Genomic DNA, 16,551 nt, shown 5'->3' with positions numbered 1-16,551 from the left:
GCCGCCATCTAATGTGCAGCCCAACTACATGGGTTATTAAGTGGTCTATGGGCATTTGTTGTGACGTCAAATTAGTGCTTAACGTAATTTGGCAAGCACAACAGACACATGCGCCAAAAACGAATACTTACCGTATTTATTAGAACAATATTATTTAAATAAAAATTGCTTGAATGATTCTCAAAACTACCAATTTAATTAACTTTTGGTCACCTATCCCAACAATGTCGCGTAGACAACAATTTGGGTTAATTATGAACTTCATATTTGCTAATGGTATCAAAATCTTGTGTTCTGTATGGACATGTAATTAAGTATAGTGGACCTGTAAGCCATGTAGTATTAGATACATTCATTTCTGTTTGGTATATATGCTATGAAGTCTTGTAAATGTGTGCGTATAGTATATTGTGTCCTTTACCTTCCATTCATATGGCCTATGGACGATTTAAGTTTATGTGTGATAATTCGCTAGTATTATTTGAAAACTGCCTAATTTGAAAATTGTTCGAAAATTTATCAGATGACTAAAAGTAAGTAATTTCGTAAGTTACTAGATCTAAACAAAAATGGATATAATTATCGGACTAAAATTAAAATTAGACATACTTAGCGGACTAAAATAATACTTTTTCCTTATATATTTATAACCCATTTAAAAAGTAATTCATTTTCAAATATTTATATCTATGCTAAAAAAAATACAATATTTCGAAAGTTAGGTGCCAAGCAATCGCATCTAAATTTTACTTCCAGAGTTTGTTCACTTATTAACATGAAAAAAGGAGATCGTTCCTTGAGGTTTTAGAACATTTTTGTAGGAAAAAATAACATAATGTTCTCTAGAAACCAAGAAAAACATCTTCAGATTTCATCTCAAAACCCCAAAGAAAAGCTTAGAATTGTGTCAAGATTGACATCTCAGGAAACAGTAACCGTTAACTTACTAGAATGTATTCAATAAGTTCTAGAACCAGAAGAATGACAAAGAGAAAATAGCATAGGCCTCTCTCAATATATATGCAAGATGTTCCATGAGAACTTCATCCCATCAGAAAGTTATTTTTTTATATGGGTAGAGACTAAGTATTTCTTTTCAAATAAATTTTTTAAGCTTCAAATTTAGTGTGGAAATATCTTGTTAGTTTTGCAATATTACTGATTTATAAAGCAAGTCATTTAGCGAAAACATTTATACTATATTCTTGTTTCAGAAATATAATATCTTAAAAATAAGATTATTAGCACTCGCGCCTTAATCTTTTATTATTTATTAACACAAGAAAAAAAATTGTTCTGCTCATCTTTTTGAGAGCGTTTATTCTTTGAAAACAAAAGGCATGCTCATCTTTTTGAGAGCGTTTATTCTTTGAAAACAAAAGGCATCTTCATTTTTGGTCGTAAACCACAAAAAAAAGCTTACTAACACCATACCCTTTTCAGAAAACACCAACCTTTACATTCTAAAGATGTGTCAAAAATTTTTACAGATACCAAAGTGAAATATAATCAAAAGAAAAACAAATAGGGTATAACTTAGGTCTCTATATAAGGAAGTTGTGCCATGAGCCCATCAGCATTTCTGTTTCATAACAGTCTCTTCCCATAAAAAAGCTACATATATTTTTTTATGAAATACAAGTTGGGACCATGGTCGTAGGAATATTTAGGACGTGTCCTATAGAATATAATGCTACGATAAGCAACATATTTAATTCTTAGGACCGATGTCTTTTAGGGCACAGATCTGCTCTTCACCCATTGCAGACATGACAGACACCACAAGATCCTTTCCTTCCTCAAACCCACCTTTAATCTGCATGCAACAAATAAAGGCTTTAAAAATCTCCATTGTTTGTCGAAGATAAGAAGTGGAGAAAAGCTAAATGGAAAAACTTTTTTCTTTTAAATGACTTGTAAGAAAAACTTAATTGATAGGAGACAAGTTTGAAATCATGTATTAATTCATTGCTACAAGAATTGCATAGTCCAAAATAATATTAAATTTATTTACAAAAAAAAAAAACACAAAGTAGCCCGAAGCAAGTGAAAACACCCATGAAAAAACTACAAAGTGCTTTTTAAAACAGTTGAACACTCTCAAACTATCTGTGCAATTACAATATGCTCTCACCTGTCCAAGCAGACTTTCATCGGTAGGAAGCCGCAGATCATCTTTGGTGTTGCCACTTTCAGTCAGGAGAGAAACCTACAATATAGAAACATCTACCTACCTCAAGCTTCCAAAAGAACGAGATATATTGAGAATTGAAACTCAACATAGTGATTAAGTTTATTTCTTAAGATGTCACTTCTCAAATTCCAATGAGAAAACTCAAGTTTATGTTGGAGAGATAATACAGTATGGTCAAAATTATCTTAAGCATTGTATGGTGAAAATAACTTACGAAACCATCTTCAGAGATGTCAATTAGTTGATAATCAGTACGATTAACATGAGGCACCTGAGACAACATTCCAAGACAACATTAATAACACCTTGTTGGTATTCAACAAGAATCTGTGTTTGTTGTGGTACTCAGAAAGAATAGAGGAAAAAAGAGCAAGAATCCATCAACAACATATTACATCACAATTGTGGGAGGATGGAACAATATCTTCAAGCTTTTTGCCAGTGAATATGTCGATTCCCACAAAATGACATTTGGCATGCCCATGTTTGCCAGTTTTAGAGGTGGAGACTTCAACGACCTATTCAAGTAGAAAATGTGAAGATAATCAAGTAGCATCGAGGTTACCACTAAGGAAATTATTGATCCAAGAAACGGACTCAGTTGGCAGAGAAAGTTAAATGCGAAATCAAATAGCTATTTTATTAGCTAGGATAAGACAATTCAACAATGATACACCGTGCCATAACATCGATCCTTGCCAAAATATAGAAAATTATGAAGATCCAACACACAATCATTTGCATCAAAGTGTAAGGAGCAAGAATTTGACATGTACTGCAGAAAAGTGAATTTATAAAGATATATTTCCTTAGTATTACAGTAGTACCATAACCAATCTGTCAATGTTTTTCTAGACTCCTACTTCACTGGATTGTTTAAATAACAACAATACTCTACATGATATCACCTAGAAATTGGAAAATCCATGAGAAATTCCATTATTGATAGGATCAAGTTAACGTCTAACAGGTTCAGCGTCAGGGTAAATATACAAACAATTCACAGAAACTGTGCAACCATCATGACAAATAAAGCATAAAAATTCAGTCTTTTGCATAAAAAACTGACAGATTTTTCCTTCCTTCTTAGCCTTTTTCCCCACTCAAGTTTTTAAGGTTAATGTCACTAATGTTTCCTGCTAATAGTAACTCAAAATGCATTGCAAACATGATAGAAGGGATAACTTTTAACTAACTTTTAACCCTTCAAAAGTCGGTTACAACTCAACGATAAACTTCCGAATTATAGACCTACGACACAATCAAACCCGAACGAAGAAAATGTGAATTGGATCGTACCAGATAAAGAGTACCGATTCAATCATCCGTACACACAGTATCGGGCGTAGCATGAACTTAATGAAACGGAAGCAAAAAGTGAAGCCCTTCCCCTTAACAAAGAAGAAGCCAACAGTCCTATACCTTTCTCCACCATGTCTCACAAATTGAAAACAAGATTGGTGGAAACCTTAAAGTGAAAAATACCACAATTCCACACAGATTCTCACTAACTCCTTCAAAACCTTGTCATAACATATAAAATCTAACTCTGTATGATAAATAAATAAAAAATCAAACAAGACACTGTATATAGAACAAGGGCAGAAAAATAATTCTAAACACAACAATAAAAATTAACAAAATTAAAGATCAAAGCATATCATGGATCAGAAGAAGACAACAACCAAAACCCATCAAGATCTGATGAAATTAACACAAGCCCAGATGGAATTCAACAACAAAATCCCATAAAAATCAAATCTTTTCCATGAAATCCCACAAAAAAAAAAAGAATCCGGACCTTGCAAGGCCTGCCTTTGATGACTATGTAACCATTCTTGCGGATAGTGCCAGCTTGCTGAGGGTAAGTCTTGGAGGCACCCGCATCGGCCTTCGACTCAAAGTGATGCTCCTCGTCCGACATGTTTCTCTCTACACTTTCCTTTCTGCCGTTTCAACCAAAATATTTTCTGAGGATGACAGAAAATTCTGATTTTATTATTATTTCTTTTTCTTCATTTATTATGGCCATAATAATTAATAAATGTGGATTGGGCTTTTTACATTCTCTTTATTTTTGTTTTTTGGGATAGAATCTATCACTACTACAACTTGTTTGCAATTTTTTCCCGTTTTTATTTGATTTCCCTTTTTTAAATATTATTTTGATGATATGAAGGTTGAGTTGAAGTAAAATATTACTTTCTTTTCCATTTGTTTAAATACATTTTAGAAAAAAGAATAATATATATTCAATTTAATTATATTAAATGACTTATACGATAAATATAAATATATAATAGTCATTGTACCCGCTTTCATACTCCTAAAATAAAAACATAGGAGCTCTATGAATTTAAGAATATTATTTCAAATATATTTTTTTTAAAGTAAAAAGCAATATTTTTGTACTAATTTTAATTTAAATTAAATTTAAATTAATTATATGATAAGTGAAATGAATTTAAAGTTAATTTACATGAGCGTAATATGTTTTTCATTTTTATGCAGCCCGTAACTGTATCTGCAGGTCCAAGTGATAGTATTAGACAATCCTCATTGCCCACCACAGTGATTAAAATTCAGCACCGAATTTTGACCTCAAATATCCCAAATAATTTACCTCATGCCCCCATTTGTGCATAAAATAACTAATTGAATGGCATTCTGTAACAAGGGCAAGGCAGATTTTGTGTGTGTTGAATTAAGCAACAGCAGCTCAAGCTTCGTCTGCAACATCATCTTCTGCTCCTGCTACTTCTTCTGGTCTTGGCTCTGTTTCTGATACTAATATGAAGAAGTCGCATTCCTCCCCATTACGTTTTCATTAGTTATGTATTTCACTTTCATTAGTTGGCATTAGTAGCTTAGGTGGTAGTTTAGGTGGAATCCAATTTGTTATTCTGTTTTAGTTAGTTACACAGTTGGCTCTTCTTCACCGCCTCTGAACTTGTATTTAAGCTGCAGTTGTACCAGTTTTACAGATGAAATAACACTCAATGGTCTTCTGCATTCTGGTTCTGTGAAATTGATATTCATGGCTTTTACATTCAATTTCATCATGGTATCAGAGCCATCATCTTGATGATCTCTGCATACGAAGCAGTTTAATCAATTTTTCGCAGACATTATTTTCACAGTCGATGAGAATGGCGAGCTCATCAACTGATGCGCCTGCGATTGCTCCCATGGCAACAGGAACTGGAAATGATCATATGGTGATGGTTTTTGCGTCATTCAATGGCAACAATTGGCTATCTTGGAGTAGATCTGTACGAATGGCCTTAGAAAGTAAGGACAAGTTAACGTTTATCGACGGCACAGGCTTAAGGCCTGCGATTGGAACTCCACAACATAAACAGTGGACGATTGCAGATTGTACGGTGCGGACCTGGATTTTGAACACCATCTCCTAAGACTTAGTAAATGCATACCTGTACTCAAGCTCATCCAGAGACCTCTGGTTGGAGCTTGAAGCTAGATACGGTGAATGTGAAGGAAATCTACTATACAAGTTGCAGCGAGAGATTAGCTCCATTTCGCAGGGAAAATGTCTGTCACTAGCTACTACACTAAACTGAAATAGCTCTGGGATGAGCTGTTATGCCTCATGCCACCAGCTATGTGTTCGTGTGGGCTTTGCGTTTGTGGTTGCAACAAGACCAAGGTGGATCAGAACGATGCCAGCCAGCTGATACAATTTTTGATGGGGTTGAATTACTCGTACGATAACATTCGCAGTCAGATTTTAGTTCTTTTTGGACTATTGTCAATTTTTTCGAGGATTTTCATAAGAAAATTCTTTCTTTGTAGTTTTAGAGTTTGGAAATATTCCCTGTTATCATTACAATTCGAATGAAATTTTTTGAAAAGTCTCATCCTTTAGTGGTAAAATATCTAAATATAATAAAATAAATATTTTTTTAATGAACCTAAACTCTCATACCCTTGTATGCAAACATGACCAATTGAATGCAAAATGAGTGAGAATAGAATAAAATTGCTCATTAAAATCTATATTACCACAGCTAATAATTGGTAAATATCGGAATTATCATTTTATAATAGATCATCTACAACCCGACTTAATTAGTATCAAAGTAAGCAATATTTGTTGTCGAAAAATTCTTATGCATCAAGTTTACCCCACACCCAATCTATCATACTATAAATATTATAGTATTTACTGTGCCATTCATTATTTTTTTTGTAAAATTATACATAAGGTATTTATAAAGTATTACATATTTATCATATAATTAATTGAACTTAAAGAAACAAATTTTAGTTAAAATATTTCATATATCCAGTTCGGAAATTGATAATTTTGGCTATAAGTTGGTATTATGAGTTGCGTCTATTGCCACGTAACACTGCCCTCCTATAACCAGATAGATACAATATAAATTTTAGGAATAAAAAATCAGTATGTTGTTAAAGTGGGTCAAGCAATTAATATGAATAAAAGTGAAGGATAAATATGATAGTATATTGACGATTAAAATATGATAAATAAATTATTTAAAATAAATAAATATATATTGGTATGAATATTTAGAAGTATAATTAGTATTTTACAATTTAATGTTATGGCATCGCAAGACGTGACATAGTTAAAACTAAATGTCCTTTTTTATATTAATAAAGATAATAATAATTAATTCCACCAACTAAGGATTATTAATTGAAAAATACTCAGACATAAGTAACCTAAGTGTAACGTTGTTTCTGTTACATTATGACAAGATTACAAGTTTCATCTCCTTTTCTTTTTCTCCCTTTTTTGCAAATTATTTCATGGTGTTGGATATTGGGTCGGGTTAGTGGACCTGTGACCTAATAACCATCCATATTTGAGACAGCGTTTGAGTCTCCCAAATACATATTGGGATAAGGACTCTTATGAGATAAATCCTACGTAGGATAGAGTTTGTAGTCTTCTAATTATTTATTTGGATATGGACTCCTCTTAAAGATAAGGTTGGATAAACGTATAAATAGAGTATATGGTTGTGATAAAATTACAACACAAAAACATTAATGTGATACAAAATGAGTTGATCACAATACTCTATCCAATTCTCTAGATCTCTACCTTTTTCTCCCTACCTTCTTCCTTGGAGCATCACCATAGGCTCTTTGGATTTGAGGTGTCTAAATGAGTGTGTTACTCTAGTAATGATCTACCAAGGCGATTAAGGTATCACTACAAGAAAAAAGTGGTATTTGGCATGGGCAAGGCAGCCGTTCCAAAACCCATTCCATATTGGAATGAGCTTTTGAACACACGAGAAATGGATATTGATAGATGATGTCATGATCCATATTTTTCTTGGGTTATAATTTTGAAACGGCCAAACCGTTCAAATATGTGTTCCAAACTAACAGTTAGAAAATCCGTTCCAAAGACAGTCCCAAAATAGTAACGGTTAATCTTTGAAACACATATTTAGAATTAGGGTCGGTCTTGCAATGGTCATTCCTATATGTGTGACGATGGATATCCAAAAGATGACCGTTAGAAAATGTATTCCAAAATAAGGTACAATTTGGAACATGTAACACTTAATCAATTATGTCAAAAACCGTACCAAATTATGAGTTTTACTCAAGAAGTAATGTGTTTCAAAAATCATTCCAAAACCCACTACAAATTGGAACGGTTTTTGGAGCGGATTTTGTGGATAATTTGCAAATAATATTCTCACACAAATAAAATTATTTTTTAAAATAAAAAATATTTTCCTATTTATGAACGGTCCAAAAACCAAAAAATCGTACCGAAGACCGTTCCAAGTTTGGACGGACTTATAAAAAATTGTTCCTAAATACATTACAATATCCTAAATAAAAAAAAAATTAAAATTTAGGAACGGTCAATTTATTTTGATCTTTCCAAAATCAGTTCAAAATATTTTAGTTTCGCGCCAAATGAAAAGTGCAGGGAAAATCAAACTTGGGAACGATTTTTAAATATTTGATCGTTCCTAAGATGAATTTAACTAAAAACATGCCTAAATGTATAAAATATCTGTTCCTAAAATGATTAACAATAAATCGTTCATAAATGAGTTCCAAAACTATTCCTAAATATGTCTACAGATTCCTCATTCACTTCCCGATTATGATATCTCAACATCCAAAATTCTGATTAATTCCAAACTTAAACACGTAATTTTTTTTCATATGTGAACATATCTAGCTGTCTGATCTAAAATTACATGATTTGATGGACAGTTGCATCGTTTTTAACCTCGTTGATTGTGTATCAGATACGATATCTCAGTATCCGTATAATAAAAATATCCAAAACATCATTAAATTTAGTATTTTGTCGATTTAATAATATCCAATGATTTGATTAAAATTTTAACAGTCTCATTAGGAGATCCAATACAATAGTATAAGATGCTACTTACATCTATATACTTGATCTTCTGAACATATATCAATTTAATTCAAAGTATTATATATTTTCAATGACTTTAATTAATTTATGATCTAACTTTTTTCTAATCATTAACATGTCTGGAACGGTTTTTTCTATATTTTTTATTTTTTTGATTTTTTAGGAAAAATAGTTTTGGCACACAATTAGGAAAGCTTTTTTTAAAAAAAAATAGGAAGGGTTTTGTTAAAAATGCTAGAAAACGACGTTGTTTTTGGATTAAACGATATCGTTTTTACTTTTAGGAATGTTTTTAAAAATAAAAACAGTTATTGTTAAAAATGCTCGTCAACTGAAACGACGTTGTCTTGGTTATTTGAAACAGTTTTTTTAAAAAAAATGCCTATTCCAAAATCCGTTCTAAAAATCAATATATATACAACACTTAGCATATTGTTTTTCTTTCCTCCTCCCTTTCTCTCCCTCACCCTCTTAGCTCGATCGACTCCTCATCTCCTGCGCTCCCCGCCGTCATCTGCCACTCTCCCCTTCGCCGTAAAACCGCACTAGAGGTAAAAGTCACAGTTTATTTTCTATTTTCTCCCTATTTTTGTGATTCACCCCCACCCCCCTACCATTTTTCTTCTTTTTTGTTCCCTCTTTTTTCTTCTCTTTTTTTCCCCAACTTTACCTCATTTTCCCCCGATTTTCGTTGAAAAATTTCCCCATTTTCTGAAATTTTTTTAACGGACGTTTTGGAAAAAAATATTTGAAAATTCTTAAAAATATTTTCAGAAAATATAATAGAAATTATTTTTTAAAAAAATTTAGGTAATATATATATTTTTTTTCATATTTTCAACAGAAAATGTAAAAGAAAACATTTTCAAAAAATTTCGGCAATTTAAAATTTTTTCTTAATTTTTCTGTAACTTTTTAAAATTTTTATACATTTATGAAGTTTAAAAAACTTTCATAATTTTTGGTAATTTTAATAATTTTCTGTAATTTTTAGAAATTTTCTGTAAATTTTTGGTAATTTTAAAAAAAAAACTGTAAATTTTTTATGATTTATAAAAAATTTCTATAAACATTTTGTGATTTTTAAAAGTTTCTGTAAAAAAATTTATTTTATGTAATTTCTGCAATTATAGAAATATATACTTGTGTAAGAATTTCTACAATTATAGAAATTTTTTATGTAATTTCTGTAATTATAGAAATTTGTGTAATTTCTCGTAATTAGTTGTATATAATGTTGTCATAAATTCTTATTGTGTAATTTAGTAATTGTATAGTGTAATTATTTGTGCAATTTACTGTATGATTCTACAATTTATGCAAATCTTGTGTGTATTGTATCATATTGCTTAAATTTTTTGTGAAATTTATTGTATAGATGTGCAATTCATTGTATAATTAGGCTAATTGATGCAATATTATTTGTTACATGGCATTAGCCCAATATTCTCAATAAAATAATTTTTACATCATAATGTAAATAATCATAAAAATTAGACCGATATAAAATCTCAATAATAATATTATTTAAATAATAATATAAATAATCACAAAATTAGACCGATATTCCCAATAATAAGATTTTTACATCGTAATATAAATATCACAAAAATTAGAACAATATTTTCAATAATAATATTTTTACATAATAATATCAATAATCACAAAAATTAGACAAATATTCTCAATAATAATATTTTTACATAACAATGTCAATAATCACAAAAATTAGGCTAATATTTCCAATAATAACATTATTTACATAACAATGTCAATAATCACAAAGATTAGGCTAATATTCTCAATAATAATATTATTTACAAATAATGTCAATATTAAGGTAATATTTCAAATTAAAATACAATTACATAATCATTAGAAATTGAAAGCAATAAAGGACAATATTTCCAATAATAATAATTATTTAAAAATGTATAGTTCCTTTGTAATCATGTACAAACAGATTAAGCATGTCTTTAAGCTTGTTCAGCCCATGAAATGAATTTTGCCAGTAGAATTATTTAGGTTTATCCATCTTCATCTGTGAACAAAAGACAATATTGATAAATAAGATACTAACTGTTTTTTTCTTCTACAAGTGGCATAGCTCGGTTGGCCACCCAAGCAGATGGAGTTATTTGAAAGGTGCTACAAAAAAAAGGAGGATGGTGGCTAGAGCGGCCTAGGGCGCTATTTTAGTTTTAAGTATGTGTTCCAAACTTAGAAAGATCATTCATAATATCATTACTAAAACAGTTTTATATACGTGTTCCTAAAATTTTTTCAATTAGAAAGATCATTCATAATATCATTACTAAAACAGTTTTATATACGTGTTTCTAAAATTTTTTCAATTAAAAAAATAATTTCTTTTTTTTGAGAAATCCAATATTAGGAACAGTTTTTATAGAGTGTTAAGTTCCCGTTCCAAATAGGAACGGTCTTGCCTGAACCATTCCTAAAATTTTGTACCGCCATTTGTAAGAACGGATTTCCAACCGTTCCAAAATCGTTTAAAAAACTGCTCCAAATAAGTTTTATGTCCTACAAACCATTCCAAAGACAAAACCGTCTTTTTTTGTAGTGCATGTTCGTGGTTGCACAAGATTCGGAGCAAGATACAATGTGGGGTAGGTCATGAAGATGTTCATGAAGTGATCTGAAATCAACAAGAGAAAATCGATGTGTTCGTGATACAACCAAGGCATGTGCTTGTAGATGAGCCGATCTGAATATGTAGATCGACATACTTATGCTCCTTAATGTTAATTCGATTCATAATTTTGTGCTTATTTGATTAACATCTATGTGCACATGATCATTTAATTATATGCAAGATTTATTAATGAGAATATATTGATTATGGATTATTATTTTCTAATAGTGGTATCAGAGTTGTGTATGGCTTAGTCTCGCTAGAATTGTCTGACTGATCACGAAATTTTTTATGCTAAAACTATTTTTTGGAAAAATTTGTTTTAAATATGAAAGCATGGAATTTTTCGTTCACTTTTTCACCATATCTAGATCTTAATATATACATCATGTGGTTAAAATTTGGTGAAAATTGGATGAGTGATTTGTTATTAAAATCAAACCCTAGTTTCAAATTTATTTTCTTTGACTAAAAAATTGGACCTGATTCTGTGTTTTTTATCAATCTATTTTTGTGCTACGTTGTAGAGCATGAAAAGAGTTTCGAAACGGTATATGAATAATCGAAAACGGTTTTAAAATGAATAAGATATGATTTTTTGAAACTTTCGCTTGAAAACACACAGTTGTTGGAATTTGGCCGGTGAAGTCGCCAGAAAAGGTTGCGGGCGCCTGCTGCTGAGTCAGCACCGACTGAGCGCCAAACGGGCGCGGGTCTTGCGCCAACATGCACTGACTGCGCACCTGTTGCAATAGTCAGCGCCTACGTGGCTCCGAGTTGGTGTGCAGCCATGACCCAACTAAGGTTGTGTTGACCGCGTTGACTGAGGGTTCACTGCATTGGCCATTTGTTGATTGAGGGTCGACTGCGTGTTCACTGAAATATGACTATGTTGACCGCAAAAATATGTGCCTTTATTAATTGTTATATAAATTTATGTATTATTGCAATATTTGTGATTGCAATTTATGTTAGCATATATTTTTTTTACACAAATATGCTAATGAATGCTCTCATTACATTAAAGCATGTCCATTTTATTGCAATATAATTTTGTTGCAAATAATGCTCTCCTTACTTTTATGTATGCAATCATAATTTCATAACAATATCTATTTATTGCAATCTTTGTTGAGAATATTTGCAATATTTTTTATGTGATATGAATATATAGACATTAACATTTGGGTGCTCATGTATTATGTGAGTATTTTATTATTATGGAGATAATTTGTGACAATAGTGGTAACTAAAGTGGTATTCCCATTTTTTTCTAGATTAATATAATTTTCTTTTTTTTTTTTTTTTGAGAGAGAGAATGTATTACTGAGACCAATTTTTAGGAGGCCATATATTACTTTTATTGAGGATATGCTTTCCTATTTACCACCATAGACCTGAATTACCTCAACATGATGCACCAAAATGTTAATGTAGCCCATGCTAGGCTAATTTTATTTTGTTTTATTCGTATTGCATATTGCATGCATGTGGAATTTTTATGCACATAGAGTTATTTTATTAGTGATCAGTAAATAGTTTACCGATGACTTTTGCACAGTAGGAGATGATTACTAGCTGAGCGCAAAATTTTCGATTTCGCTGGGTATAAAGAAATAATAAATTATTTACTTAGATCTAGAATAAAATATAAAATCAGTACTAATTTTTGCACAAAATTTAGAGATCTTAGATTGATTGACCATTTTATTTAAGTTAATTAGTGGTGAGGATGGATAATTACTTAACACCATCGCCACTTGGATGCTGACAATTAATGATGGGTCAAGTAAAATTTACTTTGTTAGTTAAGCTGCAAAATAGAAAAATATAAATGGATATGAGCTCACTCATCCTTAAAGTTGCTAATTGAGTTGACTTCTGGATATCTATTTTTTAAACTAAAGAAATCGCCAAACTTGGAGCTTGATTTTTAGAGTTGAAACACAAAATTGATGCGCTTGTTGCACATGTTGAACCAACTAAAGTATTGGATTAAACAAAGAGTAATATGAAAAGTGCAAACTTGATCCACAAAGTGATAATCGTATCACTTTTGTATAGGCAAGTGACACTAACAAATATCGGAGTGTATGAAAAATTAATCACTTCGCTCGTAATTGAACTGAGAGGAAGTTTTGACCAAGTAAAAGCTCTCTTATTTGTTTTGCTAGAGTCTCCAAATCTCTCCTTAGATGGATGGTAGAAGTGGTAAGACCAAGCACATAATTGGAGATTAAGAAAAAATGACTATTATTAATGTTGTATGCTAATAAAGAAAATTGTGGCATAGTGCACAAGAAGAGACATTAAGTGCCAACTCATACTCATTGTTCAATATGAGCTCTACTCTTTAAGAGAATTCCATAAAAAGTAATGGAGTTACTCTGAAGAGTTGTGCAAAAGGCACTAATAACCCGATATAGTCTAATTGAGTAGAAAACACTTTTAAGACAATTGTTGTACATTTTGGCTTATCCTTCCTAAAAAAATTTTTGACCTACATGCATTTATATTTCTTCTTTCATATTCCTATGTGATGGCATATGGGGTTTTGAGAATGACCATATTAGCTAGAACAAACCACCTGGTTAACTCGCTAAAATCAACCTCCACGAGGAAGATTAGGTTAAGCTAGAGGAGGCCACCTAGTTTACTCGCTAAAGTCAACCTCATTGAAGAAGATTATATTAGCTAGAGGAGGCCACTTGATTCACTCATTAAAATGTTATTCTCCTTTGAGAATGACCATGCTAGCTAGAGGATACCACTTGTTCACTTGCTAAAATATTATTCTCCCTTAAGATTATCCATGTTAGCTAGAGGCCACTTGGTTTACTCGCTAAAGGTTACTGTAATTCCTTTTAGCAAATATAGTTTGCTGGAAAATAAAGAGGGCTATTCAAAACCTCTAAACTTGTCCAGTAACAAATGTGGACTAATGAGTATGATGCATTGAATGATGCAATCATATTTTTTACGCTGTTGGTCAGTACAATCTCATCTCACTAGTTAAAAAGTGCTAATATTAGTGATTTTTGACAAGGATAGAGAATTATAGGATGTGAACATTATAATTCTATATACTGACAGGAAACAAGAGTATTATGTCTGATTATGTTAGACAAATACGGAGAAATATAGAATTGCAATCTAATCATGATTCTAGACTTTTATCAGCTATATGAGCTTGCAAAAAGAGAAGAATTGAATATTTTTTAGAAATGTCTAAAAATTATTTGGCGCAAAATAACTTTGCATTTCACTTAGGTAGATGCAATTTTTGAGTGCAGCCTACAATATGAAGAAGTGCCTCTACAAAATTCCCCAACTCTTGTTAATATGGTAGCAAGCATATGTCATGTACCCAATTGACAAGATATGAATTACATCTTATGGGGAAATTAGGTGCGCAATACAAGAAGAACCTTTTTGATATGTGAGGTCAATGAAAATCTTAACTACTAGAGTGAAGATTCTTAAAGGAAGGTGCTCATTTCCTGGAATGATGATATATTTTATTCACCACTAGTTGCAAGAGATAATCGAAGCGACTCAAAGTCAGTGGGAATGTGTGACTAAAATAATGATTCTCAAAATTCCACAAGTAAGGAGAGGACATTAAAAATGTTCTCTATCATCTATGTGAGACTAAACGGGTATCCTCTATAATTATTATGTGGATGTTGATGAGTCAAATTTGAGAATTGACTTCACTTAACACTTCAAGTGGACAATTGCTTAAAAGGAATTGATAACCATGATGAGTAAGAACGAAGCTAAGACGATAAGTTGATCTTCTATCTATGTGCAAGATCATTGATCACGGCGAACTATTTACCCCCACTTGAGGGATGTAGTTTTGAACATTTTTCATGAAGGTGAAAAATTGTTTGAATTTACTATAGCCACTATTGCCACTTTCATCTTGGTGTGCCTAGATTATGATGGTTGGCATATCCAAATGAGAAGTGGATATGAGGATCAATGTGGGTCTTTTAGTTAATTCAAGCAGTGGGGCAAGCACAAGTTTGATGCTTGAAAACTCCATTTATAACTTGAAATATTGTCCAAGTAGTAATAAACATCGATTCCATCGAGCTTCATTTGATAGGATTAATAATGATCGAGATAATCACCGGATATGTCAAGATAGTAAGAGAATGTAGCTCTTATTGCTATGTGGGAAAAAAAGTTTGATGGCTAGAAGTGATATGGAGATATCGCCAAATAGAGTGGTCGTCTCTCACATAGACATAAGGAGAAAGTATGATACCTACTTAGTGTTTAGATACTAAAGTTGTATACATTTCATACTATTCTTATTGATACTCCATAATCACGGCGTTCTTAGTTAAATGAGATGCCTTCAAATTGAAAGAAGAAAGAAATGCTAATGAGTACTAATTGATTAAGCGTTGTCGAATGTGTGATGCAAAATATGTGCTCAACTAGTTCACTGCTCAAGCAACTAGAATGGTGAGTAGATATAAATATGATCCTTACTGCACATTATGTGATGCGATTAAGTGATTAATAAGATATCTTTAGATGTAATTTAGGATCAATTGAAAATCATTTGGTCATGATGCACATATGTGAGACGTTGTATGCTTTAGACCCCAAGCATTGTTGGAAGACCTAGTATACAGATACCAGATATTTCTGATGAAACATGCGCATAATTAAGTTGTCCTCCAACATGTTCCACAAGCGGTATGATCTCTTATTCCTTACACTTAGTCTTGGTATGTGTGAAGGCATGTTAGTGATAAAGGATCATGTATAACTTGATTCTTGTGGTTTGTGAGAACATGTGATTGAACTGAATCATGAAATGTCACTAGGCCTTGATTGGCCCTCTCACACGGGCAATTACTCTGGCGCTGCGATAGCGAGCGGGATGAGACTTAAAAGAACATTTATCAAAAATGAGTCATGCAATTGATCACCTTTGTACTTGAGAAGTGGGGAAGGATAATAGATAATGAATAGTCGCCTTTGCTAGAGGAGCTAAGATGAGAGATCATATACTTAATCGATTATGAAGTATGTCCGCACTTCATAAAAAACCTAATATTGAGCTTAACGTGCGAACTGCTAGAAGGCATTAAGAGAGTGACTGTCTGGTAGTGCGTAAGTTAGGCATTTGGATAGCGGTTGGACTTAGGTTCATATATGTTAAGATCAATGACACGCCCTAGTTAAATGGGAGCTCCATCATAGCATGTATTCATACTACATGTGTTTTGAGACGACCTCTTATGGGAAGTGACTGAATGGTCCCTACCT

At 31.9% G+C, this 16,551-nt stretch overlaps 1 protein-coding gene and 1 long non-coding RNA gene across 2 annotated transcripts; one reads left to right on the top strand and one right to left on the bottom strand.

The window, feature by feature from the left end:
- Positions 1-1,525: 1,525 nt before the first annotated feature.
- LOC105162934 (eukaryotic translation initiation factor 5A-3) lies at positions 1,526-4,184 on the bottom strand. Its single transcript, XM_011081110.3, has 5 exons — positions 3,996-4,184; positions 2,590-2,712; positions 2,409-2,465; positions 2,135-2,209; positions 1,526-1,816 (listed from the first exon to the last, which is right to left on the bottom strand). The coding sequence occupies exons 1-5, from the start codon at positions 4,116-4,118 to the stop codon at positions 1,712-1,714; spliced, it is 483 nt and encodes a 160-aa protein (XP_011079412.1). The 5' UTR covers positions 4,119-4,184; the 3' UTR covers positions 1,526-1,711.
- Positions 4,185-9,067: 4,883 nt separating this feature from the next.
- LOC105162935 (uncharacterized) lies at positions 9,068-11,432 on the top strand. The gene is made up of 3 exons (XR_847882.3): positions 9,068-9,154; positions 10,703-10,808; positions 11,188-11,432. It is a non-coding gene; the product is annotated as an uncharacterized LOC105162935 (long non-coding RNA).
- Positions 11,433-16,551: the final 5,119 nt, after the last annotated feature.

The sequence above is a fragment of the Sesamum indicum genome, linkage group LG5, assembly GCF_026168435.1.
Source record: "Sesamum indicum cultivar Baizhima isolate 11 linkage group LG5, ASM2616843v1, whole genome shotgun sequence".
Lineage (NCBI taxonomy): Eukaryota > Viridiplantae > Streptophyta > Magnoliopsida > Lamiales > Pedaliaceae > Sesamum > Sesamum indicum.
Note: the sequence above shows the minus strand (reverse complement) of the source record. Positions and strands in the feature narration are given on the sequence as shown.

Bases quoted from the DNA above. Each gene is read 5' to 3' on its own strand.
- LOC105162934 (XM_011081110.3), bottom strand. From the start codon at position 4,118: ATGTCGGACGAGGAGCATCACTTTGAGTCGAAGGCCGATGCGGGTGCC. The intron at 2,713-3,995 runs GTCCGGATTCTT...CTACTTGAATAG, and splicing joins TCAAAGGCAGGCCTTGCAAG to GTCGTTGAAGTCTCCACCTC. The intron at 2,210-2,408 runs GTAAGTTATTTT...TCTATATTGTAG, and splicing joins ACATCTCTGAAGATGGTTTC to GTTTCTCTCCTGACTGAAAG.